At 36.0% G+C, this 12,414-nt stretch overlaps 2 protein-coding genes across 3 annotated transcripts in view; both read right to left on the bottom strand.

The window, feature by feature from the left end:
• zgc:162952 (PKc_LIMK_like_unk domain-containing protein) overlaps nucleotides 1-7,435 on the bottom strand; it is a 32,969-nt gene extending 25,534 nt beyond the window's left edge. Inside the window, exons 1-2 of one of the 2 annotated variants that reach the window (XM_058375324.1) lie at nucleotides 7,280-7,435; nucleotides 5,759-5,851 (exon numbers count right to left, since the gene is read on the bottom strand). In XM_058375324.1, the coding sequence (XP_058231307.1) occupies nucleotides 5,759-5,789 (31 nt within the window). In that variant the 5' untranslated portion in view covers nucleotides 5,790-5,851; nucleotides 7,280-7,435. The remainder of the gene's footprint in view (nucleotides 1-5,758; nucleotides 5,852-7,279) is intronic. The other variant, XM_058375325.1, reaches the window with a different exon arrangement.
• Nucleotides 7,436-8,538: 1,103 nt separating this feature from the next.
• Nucleotides 8,539-10,894, bottom strand: b3galt8 (beta-1,3-galactosyltransferase 8). The gene has a single exon (XM_058374381.1). The coding sequence runs from the start codon at nucleotides 10,324-10,326 to the stop codon at nucleotides 9,283-9,285; it is 1,044 nt and encodes a 347-aa protein (XP_058230364.1). The 5' UTR covers nucleotides 10,327-10,894; the 3' UTR covers nucleotides 8,539-9,282.
• Between the last annotated feature and the right edge of the window lie 1,520 nt (nucleotides 10,895-12,414).

Here is a 12,414-nt window from a genome sequence, read left to right as displayed (position 1 = left end):
TGTTCGTGTCGGGCCGCATCGTCGGTGAACATTTTCCAATCAGGATTCAATTAATTAACTACCCTGAGTGCAAAATAACATCCTCACTGAGCGACACAAATTAAAACAATGAAACAAAATGTGTACAGATGACAGCAGACATACAAACTGTGTACAAGTCAAGCTTTAGGGTCCAGTCATGTAAAAGTGTGGCATCATGTGAAAGATGTGCCGATTTCACAGCTACCCTAGAAGCAGTAAAGCGTCTGTACACAACACAGACATTCCAGTAACTCATGCTGAGAGAAGACAGAAATGACGGCGTCAGCAATGACAGCGTTGTTTCTCCTCCAGCCCATGTGACAAAACTTTTCCCCATAGAGACGTATTTGCTTGAAATAATTACTCATGCATCGCATGTGCATGAATATCTCACAAACTGAGCAAATCTTTATTAATTCACGTATAACATTTTGCTCTTGTGTTGTCTTTGCAGCGGTGATTTAAGTGATCGTGCTTCGACAGCATATTTAGCTATTCTTCTTTAATGGTGATCTAATGGGATTTCCTCCTTGTTTACTTCATAGCAATACTAGTAACTGTACATACTATTTATTTACATTACCTTTATTCTTTTAGTCTGGAAGTTTAATTTACTCTTGCAAAATATTCTAAAATAAAAAATACATATATAATAATGCATCTAATAGAGTCTATTGCCTGTATTTTACTACATGAATAATCTTAGTTGTATTGATCACATAATCACTTTACTTACTGTGAATATTGGTTTTATGTAACAATATGATTTATAAAATAGCACTTGATGCAGCACAACTGCAAATTGTCCACAGTTAAGTGTGCACATTTTGATTTGTCAGTTATATTAATTCATGGTTTTATGTCCAATATTTTGATTTTTCTTTCTATTTTATATCTAATTAAATATAACATATACGAATACAAACGTATACTAAATGTAATCATTTTTAATTCAATACCACGACTTTGAATATGGCCCTTATTGAATAATAATATTTTTCTTCTGTGTATTTGTATCATTTATTTCTTTTTTTGTATTGGAAAAAATGTTACTTGTTTCAATGAATGAATGAATGAATGAATGAACAATAACCTGAGAGTTAACAGAGTTAATTTACAGTTGACAGAAGAAATTTGAGATCAGCTTGTGTGGCATAGTTTGGTCTAGACATGTTTGGGAAAGCTTTGGCAGAGGACCCCATGCTTTCCCCCCTCACATTCTCTCCCTCTTCATCTCTACACAAAAGGGCAACAGTAGGCAACATGACATTCAAACTGTGCCAAACATTTGTCTCTCTGTTTTTCAAGGTATGTTTACATCCATCAGATGCTCCTAGACAAAGGCATCATCTGAAAATTTTACCATGATATCGTATGATATGTAACTACAGTGCCACTTCTGGGTTAGGTATGAACAATATTGTTGCAAAGAAAAGGCAAAGAGGAAATACAATCCAAAACAATCTGAGAGTGCAGATATTGTTTTCACCTGACCATCACGCCAATATGTGATCCTTCCCCAAAATGTTACCACAAGGCTGGGAGCAAACAATTGTATATGATGTATTTGTATGCTGCAGAAATCCCTTCACTGGAAGTAAGAGGCCCAAACCTGTTATACATCATATATGATAATGCCCCTGTGCGCAAAGTAAAGACATGAAGACATGGCCTACTCAGGAGAGTGGAGGCTATTATACTGACACTAACTCTAGTGGGTATGGGTTCAGTATGGGTTTGATGGTCAGGTGTCCACATATATTGCAAGAGTAGAGTGCAGCGCTTATTTTAGAATAATCATATGACACATTCATAGTCGGAAAATTCAACTGAATTAAATTAAATTTAAAATTTCTGGCATTTGGCAAACACCCTTATCCAGAGTGACTTACATTTTATCTCATTTTATGCAACTGAGGGTTAAGGGCCTTGCTCAAGGGCCGAATAGTGGCAAATTGGTGGACCTGGGATTTAAACTCACAACATTTCGATCAGTAGGCCTACACCTTAACCACTAAGTTACCATGGCCCCCATTTTATTTATTTATCAGCTGCTTGATGAATGATAAAATTTTAAATATAAATTTGTATTTATCCTTAATGAGCAAGTTAGTGGTAATGGAGGCAACAGAAAACTCACTGAGACGTTATGAGGAAGAAAGCTTGAGAGGAACCAGGCCAAACGGGAACCCATCCTCAACTGGGTAATACCCAGCAAAAGGTTCAAGGCAAGAGGGTCAAAACCAACAAAAACAAACAAAAAGCAAAGGTAAAAGCTGTCAATCAGTAAACAAGTCGAAATTATCAGAAAAAAACAAACAAACATGGGATAAAATGGCTCAAAGCTGCAACTGGAAAGATGGCAAGATTTTGCCAAGACCAAATAAAAACAAAGATTATGATGAGGATTTCATGAGAATTCTGAGGATTAATGAGGCCTAGTATTCTGGTGCTGGAGAGGCTAAATCAGAATCCAAATATAAAGGGAGGTAGATATTTAAGAAAACAGTGAAATGCAGACATATTGGCATAGTAAGTTTGCTTACAGACATTCTCTACAGCTGCACTATTTTATAAGTAACATTTACAGATAGCTAAAGTTGTAGGTAATTGTGAAATTTCAGTAATGGAGAGAATAGGTGTGAATGTGGATCTGGTTCCCTGTGATGGACCGGCAACTCCTTCCCCACATCCAGCATTCCTGGTATAAGCTTTGGATCCATTATGACCCTGACCATGATATAGGCACTTGATGAAGATGCTATATGCTTAGCACCAAATAATTTAGCTTAAGCCTACTGGCTGCGATATTATTTGTATACTTTATTTGTTTGTCAGTGAGGCCATTTAAAAAGAACCAATTTACAAACTACATTTTTTAGTGTGAAGATAAAACATTTCCGTTCTATGAACAAATCTCCTATCAGATGCTTTTTGCTAACCCGACTTGCAAAAATTCCTGCGTCTTCCCCCCACTTCTACTTGATTAACACACTCGCACGTCACGCACTTCCTCAATATGCTCTTATCTGCGGACGGATTTAAGCAGCCAGCTCTTACTTCACCGCTCTTTACAACACCCTGAAGCATTTCTCTCATTCCCACAAAAGCCTTCTTTTAAAGCTGCCTGTCCTGTTAACAACAGCATGAGCAGCCAAATGTACCCACTAAGGGATCAATGGTGTGCTAAATGCTTTCTGCTCCACTCCTGAGAGTCATACTGCGTCTGTGGAGCTGGAGCGAGGCCGAAAGGTGGAGAAAGGTCGCACAATGACGTGCAATTGCAACATACCTGAATGCTATTAGACCTTTAAACGCTTATGAATGAGAGGTAGTGAGGTAGAAAGACGAACCAAAAAAGTGAAGTAGTATCAGTAGGAACTTGTGAGTCTTCCTCTTATTATCAGGAGTCAAAAATGTTTATTTTTTGAATCCTCTTTGCACACCTTGTGCTTCAATTAATAATCATTATGATGCAATATACTGAATTCAAACGCTATTATATTGAGAAGAATGATTAATTAAAATCATTAAGAATTGTATAAATGAACTGTATAGTTGATTTAATGTAGTGGACAGACTTTTTGACCACGTTGTACAATTAATACAAGAACTGAAACGCAGCCTTATCACATGTTATCACAAGGAAAGGTGTATTTGCTAAACCTTGACAAGGAGTCAACCTTGTCAAGAGAAAGAACTCAAAACAGTTTAGAGGTCGGGCCTCATGCAAGAATACAGATACGAGATGTGAGGAAAGAAAGAGAAGAGGAAGTGGGACAGTGTGTTTTCCTGCCTAATGCTAAAGTACAGGGAAGGGTTGTCCAGGATACAGACAGGGAGGTTCTCCAACTCCGACGAGTGAAATACTCCTTACTCCCTACAGGAATTTGGCTTCATTAATTAAAAGCTAGCACGAACAAATATACAGATTTAGAGAAAGACTGAGAGAGGGAATGAGAGAGGATTGAGGAATGTGTGGGTCATGGGTCATGGTAGACTGCAGGATCACCTTCACCGTCTAAATGAAGTCATTAATCTGGTGCTAGTTCTCATTTTAAGCCCATTACTTTACATACAAGCTTTGTAACATTAATATCAGAGCGGGTGTTAAAGAAACAGGGCCATCATTTTAATATACTTGAATCTGTATCATTTAAATAATTTGTATTATGATTTTATTGGCTGATTTATTTATTTATTTTATTTTATTTATTTTTTTTGGGGGGGGGGTATATAGAACTTATTCAAGACAGGTTACATATTAGCTGAGCTGTGATGTCATAAAATGCGCTTTGGACCAATCAGGTTCAATAACATCAACAACAACAACAACAATAATAATAATAATAATAATTAATAATGATGATGATGATAATGATAATAATAACAACAGTCACACTAAATATTGTAGAATGTCCATGATATAAGGTAGTTCCTGTTATCACTTTTGTTATAGCAGCAATACAAGGTTAATAAGACTCATAAGACTTTGTTACATAACCACTGATTTTAATTGAGGTTTAGATTATGTGGAGTATCAGGCTTACAGGTGCATTATTACTTTATAACAAAGATGAATTATGTTAATGTTTTTGTAAATATTTCATTGTAAATGTAATGTAAAATAACTCTGAGTTTAAGATGTAAATGCCTAGATAGTCTCGATAGGTGTGTTTTATTTACACTGTGGACGCATCATGACATTGAAGACATCCTTGCTGTTTTATATCCGGTGCTACAGTGGAAATCGCCTGCTTCTCAGCTATCACACTGTAGCTGTGCGTCAGTAACTGACGCCTCTAGTTTCATCAGCAGCAGCATGGCAGCGATACACTTACTGGCCCTATAAATGTGATGCAGGTGACAAACCACACAGGATATGATGCCTGCTAACCTACTGAGCCAACACTTCTGAGTAACATAAGAAGACAATGCTGACTGCGCTCTTACCTGTACCATGCAAGAAAGACACCTAGTCCACTCCTTCATCCTAAATTATTTTACTAAATACTAAAACAGCAATTTGTCAACAATTAAATGTTTTGTTTATTAAATATAATATAACATTTGTAACATTTAGAGCACCACTTATTATTGTAGAAGTCAAATAAGTCAAGTGTATGTTGTAATGATGCAAAAAAAAAACTGCAGAATAAAAAATGCAGTCTAAAATGAAGTCTAAAAATGCCGGATACATTTTTCCTCATAGATAAGTGTTCATATAAATGGTTAATATAGAAACAATAATGTACCAGAACGAGTGTGTTAATATAAACCGTGCTGCTGCCCGAGCCACTGTTATAGAAATGTATATACACTGTTATAGACACTTTCTGTCCAATCAGAATACAGAATTTCATAGCGCTGCGTTACAAAGACAAGACATTATAATTATAGTTATAACATTATGATTATAGTGCTACATATTGTATATACTGTGTATGCCTTCTAAAGAGAGTGATCAAGTCTATAATAAAATTTGGTTGAGGTTTAGTATAATAGATGTTACAATAACAGTAAATTGTATTGTCTAATGTATTTATAAGAAGTTAGTTTTTTCCTCCGGTGATCTTAAAAGTGCAAATGTCAATAATTGTGCATCACTGATTAGCCAATTATGCATCACTCTAGATTAGATTAGATTAGATTAGATTAGATTAGATTAGATTAGATTAGATTAGACATGCAACATCATATAAGGCCTAAAATCACAATTCAAATATGTATTACTTACTCCATTTGTTTAATAAGCTATTCACATTCATCTTGAGGCTGGATGTAGAAACGGTCTGTCAGAGCATTACAGTGTAGGACAGCTGATGGAGTCCTAATGAAAGAGCGCAGAGGAAAGGCAAACACATATGCAACGTTGAACACGTACACAAACACGCAAACACCGAGTACAAGCAAAGCAGCTGTCCACAACACCAAAACACAGAAGTGCAATAAACTGAGGAAGGATAAAAGCTGACCACAGTGTTGACTATGAAGATGTGACTAACACAAGAACATCAACCTAGATGTTGAAATGGAAGACTTTTTCTGGGTGACACATTGGACATTAAACATGTAACCTAATTTTTTTAGATAGATAGATAGATAGATAGATAGATAGATAGATAGATAGATAGATAGATAGATAGATAGATAGATAGAGCCTTTACACTTGAGTGGAAAGGTGATCATATTGGGTGCATTTAATCTTTAACCAGTTATAGATATTAAACCCTGCACTTATTTGCCATGTTTATATCTTCTTCACAGGACTTGGAAAAGAGAACAGTGACCGTTGTGTCCACTGGAAGAACTTTATGTATGACTTGCTGTTCATACACCAGCAGCTGATAATCCTGTTTATTCAGACTAACACTTACTTTATAATAGCATTAGTCTTACTTTGAACTTCTACTATTACAAATGATTCACTATGTTTTAGTTACAGGAAAGAAACAATGATAATAATGAGCTTTCTTTAGATAATTGAGTCTAACTGATCAACAGACTTGGTTTTGCTAGTCCACCGAATTTTGCTAAAGAATAAACACACACTTTTTTAATCATTTATAGACATGTTTGATGCTCTAGAGCATCCATGAAGCAATTTTGTTCCTGTTATCACTTATGTTATAGCAGCTGTAAACAGTTCCCTCACTTTATTTTGACAGTCAAGGAACAATACATTATTTTACTTCTTACTATAGAGTCCCTTTTATTTGTCATTCTTTCGATCTGCTTATAGCAAAGTTAAATGTGACTTTGTCATGGCTTTGAAACCACTTTAAAGCTATGTCATGTTTGTTATGAATTGTATTTAAACAGCTAGAAACATCTCCTACTTTTCCCTAAAGTTTATTCCCCAATGCCGACTTAAAAAAAAAAAAAATCAGACAATCATACCTTTTTATAATCTATTTATAGTTATATACAGTCTTGTGGAATGACCATAAAGAACAGTTAATATCAGAGCTAATGTTTAACTCATTCCCTGTTCGTGTGGCAGCAGAAAATGTATTGTTTTCACAGTAAAGAAAATTCTCTGATAAATATTATATTTTTTTAAACAATTTAGTATCACATTTATGTATAACTCAGTCATCCACTGAGCAACTTCTAATTCTGTTTCCTAACAGTGAGCAAGAATCACCTACGTTTTCACTACTTCATGCATTTGGTTCCCTAACTATGTGAAAACAACAGGAAAGCATTTGGGATTAAATGGGTTAAATGGGAGAAAATAAAACTATTGTTCACTTACCGTGAAGCGCAGGTACAGAGTGAAGAGCGGTGTTTAGAGGAAAGATGGAGTGTAATTAGAGCAGCATTGCTTCAGCACGACCACACGTATACACATAGACTCTGTCTGTCTTTCTTCCTTCCCCTCTCTCTCTCTCTCTCTCTCTCTCACACACACACACACACCACTACTGCGTGGGCGGGATCAAATATGCTAATGACCATGCACGTTTGATCGGTTGTCATAGAAACCAGTGGCTGTTAACACCAAGAGACTCTCAGTTCAGAGTATTTTCTTTACTAAAATGTATTTATTCCAGCAAACACACACACACAAAAAAACTGACTATGTCAAAAAAAAAAATATATATATATACACAAATAAATAAATAGATAGTTCTTAAATAGCACAGTCACTTTTGGCTTGTGTTCCTTCACTGTGATGCATCAGTCTTATAGCCACCTGTTCGGATTGACACATACACTGCAGTGCTAATGATTCATCATGCTATTTCTGCTGTTTCAAACATTCACCAAGCAAGAGCTTACATGGATGAGGCTTACTTATACATCATTACAATCTCGCCTGAGTGTTTCTAGCAGAACTGTGAAGAACATGTGTACAAAGACAGCGTTTCACAGTGCATCAACCATCACGTGTTTATCATGAACAACTGTAAATATTTAAGATGGTTTACAGCAGGGGTCTTAATAATAATAACAATAATAATAATAATAATAATAATAGTATTAGTCAGTGTCTTCTCCCTTTACTGCTGGTTGTTTATGTCCATTAGCACCGGATCCTGATGATGATCATGATGATGAAGATGTTTTAGTTGATTTATAGCTACGTCATGCGAGCTGACCTGAAGAGCATGATTGTCAATAGTATGTGGATTTTGTTTTTTCCTGGGATGCAGGCTGGTTTTTTTTTTTTTTTTTTTTTTTTTACAGTGCCCACATCTCAATTCCCAGCGCTACGATTACAACCACAATCATCTCAGTCTCTATTTCCAGGTTGCTGGACAGCTTTTCTTTGAATTTGATGAAGGTGCTGTGGTCAGATGGAACATACTGAAGCATGCATTTTATTATTATTTGGAGTAGTGACTGAAGTATTCACTTCAGTGAATCCAACATCAGGAGAATAGAATAGAAAAATAGTGAAAAAAAAATAAAAAACAAAACAATAAATAATAAAAAAACCCTACATATATATACACACACACACACACACACATATATATATATATATATATATATATATATATATATATATATATATATATATACATACATAATAAAAGCAGTAATGTGAAGGGATGAGTCTAAGGATCCTTGTGATAAAGTACAAATAATGTTTACAAGCACTTGAAATGATGCAACTAATGCGACTTGATATAAGAAAAATTCATTTGCTTTTAAAATTTTTTGACTTAATCATTTATAGAATTACAAATATAGAAAATATATCATCTCGAATGCAAAAATAAGGCCTGGAAAATTGAGTGTTTGTTTATTGTATTTTAGATTTCTTTTCCTAGCACCAATGTCTAATAGGAAAAATTAAATATTATTATTATTGCTGTTGTTGTTATTATTATTATTACTACTAAAGAATAGTCATTAGGGAACTTAATGATTGCATTTCACTTTAGTTAGACTCATACGTCATTATAGCATTAGAAAGGGAAAGAGCGCCCTCTTCTGTTAGGCAAGAAGAAGAAGAAGAAGAAGGAGAAGAAGAAGAAGCAGAAGAAGAAAAGAAGTGCAGTTTTTCAAGAATTTTCAGATTTAAAAAGGCACATCTAATATTCATTATGAGTATTGTTTTAATAAGTGATTAATAATTTATCCTGATATTTTGTTAAGAGCACGGCGGTTCTCCATGACATGACAGTGCTGTGGTCAAAGAAGTAAACAATATATTTTCTATAAAGGCCACTGTTTGATAATTGATCTTTTCAAATGTCTTTGGTTATATATTTTGTTGTATCATCAAACTCTTAAGGTACTGGATCATCAGCATGAAAACCCACCATCCTGGAAATCAGCCCACATGTTCATGAGATCCATCGAAGAAAAACCCGTAACTATAATGCGCTTTGAGAAGGTGCATCGGTTGTAGTCCAAATGTCGGATCTCGAACAGATTCCTGTAAGGCAACCACGTCCATGCAAACTCAGGCTGAACGTGTAAGAAATGCAGACACATCCCTATGTAAACGTCCTCCATCGAGATTGGACGCACAAACTTGGAGGCCATCGATATCTTCTTGGCCAGGTCAACTGAAAAGACATATCCGGCTCCAGACAAGTAAGGTGGAAACAAGTTCTCCGGGTACATTTCCGCCGAAAGGTACCACTTGCTCTTTGGGTTTCTGCGAGGCCGGCCATCGCTGATGACTGACCCTGTGATGTAGTTATGCTTAGGCTTGTTTTGGAGGTAATCTACAAGATAAGGCACGTTGAGGAAGATGTCTGAATCGATCTTCATGACATACTGTGTGGAACGACAGAAGATGGACACCCAGTTCATCATCATCATGGTTTTGATAGTCAAATTTTGATAAGTGTCCCGGAAGCTCATTTGTACGATGTCTCTGTATGCCAAACTTTCTTTCTGCAGGTCCTCCTGAAGTTCTGGATCATGATCTCTAGGCTCGCCGACAAAGAACACCCTGGCAATGTCTACATTTTGGAGAAGGTTCTCTTGACCCCACGTTTTTCTGATGGCTGTCCGAGATTCAGAGTCCTGAAGCGTTACAGGGATCATGAGCATCAGAAAAGGCTTCCTGTTGTGGCACAGGTCAGGCTGGTTGAGGAGGTATGTATAAGATGACGGAGAGATTTGCTTGTACAACTCCGCTGGTAGAAGTCGAGAAGGTTTACCTGGTAAAGTGCCACCATGTTTTTCATAGAAATACAGTGCAAGCGCAATGAGAGCAGCCAGGACGAGGCATTTCAGCAGCCGGAACCTCAGAGACTTTGGCATTGGAGGCATTTCTGCCCAAGCTCGTCGTACAGTCGCTGCAACAACAACAAACGCGCGCGAGAATGCAAACATTGAGACTTTCTTCACACTTCTTCCCAAACCTCATATTAGCTCACTTTTCGCCAGTGTCCCCGTTACAGTTAGGAACTCCTCCAGAAATAGTCCGTATTTAACTGCAAACAGTTCAAGCTTTTCCGCTTGACCTAGCAAATACAATAACATTAAGCTCCCCTGCTCCGAAAGCTCCATACACAAACAGCTGCAGCTGCACGCGCCTCTTTAACCTCTGTTGTTAGTAAAGGCTGACATCCGCGTGCAAGCCCAAATATCCGTGCCTTTCTGTTCAAAGGCTAAAGACATAGCCAAGGGTGCGACATGCACTTTGAAAGCCTTCCCACATTATTTAACTAACATGAATAGGCAAAAGACATTATAAGGAAATCCCCTGCTGTTGCTCTCTAAATGTTCCCCCACCCCATACACACGAAGCGGGGTACTTAATTCAAACATTTACAAATATATATATATATATATATGAAAAAAAAGATTCATCCGCAAAAATATACTTATACAAGGTGCTAATACAATAAATAAAATAAAACTACCCTTAACTCCATATCTCACTATATGGTTTCGTACTTTTTCCTTCCCCACTGGTAGGCGGGGCTTCAAGGAAGAAGCCTTACAAAATAAACGTCAATTGGTCAGCTGGATCATGGAGTGATGCGTCCTCTCTTCGCCACGCCCACTCAGTGACCTGTTATTGCCCTATTCAACATGGCTGACAGATGAGCCCAGGTCGAAATATCCACGTGCTCCTAATGTAATGTAATGTAATGTAATAGAATAGAATAGAATATATAATATTCTATAATATATAGAAAAAATAGTGCAAAAAAGGTTAAGGAGATATTAATTAATTTTATTTTTAGAAATGGGAAAATAAAAAAAAAACATTTTAAAACGTTTTTTTTTTATAGCCCAGATCGAAATATCCACGTGCTACTGATATATATATATATACACTACCAGTCAAAAGTTTGGACACACCTTTTAATTCAATGTTTTTTGTTTAGGGATTTATTTTCTACATTCTAGAAGAATACTGGAGATTTCAAAACTATGAAATAAAACACCTGGACTTCAGTAATCCATATGTAATGACAACAAAAAACAGTCAGTTGTTATTTTAAGACACGGAGGTCAGGTGTTCTGGAATAGTTCTTGCAAGAACAGTATTGTCAAGTGCATTTGCAAAACCCATCAAGCACCATGATGAAACTGGATCACATGAAGACCATCCCAGTAAAGCAAGACCAAAACTGACCTCTGCTGCAGAGGAGAAGTTCATTTAGAGTGACCAGCCTCAGAAATCACCAATTAACAGCACCTCAGATTAGAGGCGTTATGAAGGCTTTACAGAGCATCAGTAGCAGACATATCTCAATATCAACTGTTCAAAGGACATTATTGTGTATTTCGGCCGCCTTCAGCATTGTTTTACAGTGTAGAAAGAAATAAACATCAGGAAAGACCATGGGATTAGAAGACGTGTCCAAACTTTTCACTGGTAGTATATATATATATATATATATATATATATATATATATATATATATATATATATATATATTGTGCCTGTCCATTAGTGTTATGAAAACAGCCATGATAACATATCTAGAAAAAAATAGTGCAATAAAAGTTTTGGAGATATTCTTAATTTTAGAATTCAATAGAAATAGGAAAAAGAAAAAAAAAACATTAAAAAACTTTTTTTTTTTTTGGATAAGTCATTTTGTATTAGTCTCGTGTAAATGCTCTCTATAACCTGTAAGTCTCAGCTCCTGAGGCAGGTTTTGGTTTATAGCAAGCAGTCAACATGGTTTATTCTAAACTCTTAGTTATTCTACATATTTAGCTAGTTGGCTAAACTACATTTAGTTACCTTAAACATTTTTTAACATACCTTCACTCTGACTCCCTGTCAAAAAAAAAAAAAAAGGTAAATTGCAGAAACACAGAAGCAAGAGAAATATAAAGAGCCTCCATTTCGCCGCCAATGAATTCAAACATTGTGGTTTTGTTCACTTTTATATCCCTTATAACTTGGATTAGCATTAAAGCCCTTACATGTACACTCCTATACAAAAACGATTAAAG

Source organism: Hemibagrus wyckioides, linkage group LG22 (genome assembly GCF_019097595.1).
Source record: "Hemibagrus wyckioides isolate EC202008001 linkage group LG22, SWU_Hwy_1.0, whole genome shotgun sequence".
Taxonomy (NCBI): domain Eukaryota; kingdom Metazoa; phylum Chordata; class Actinopteri; order Siluriformes; family Bagridae; genus Hemibagrus; species Hemibagrus wyckioides.
Note: the sequence above shows the minus strand (reverse complement) of the source record. Positions and strands in the feature narration are given on the sequence as shown.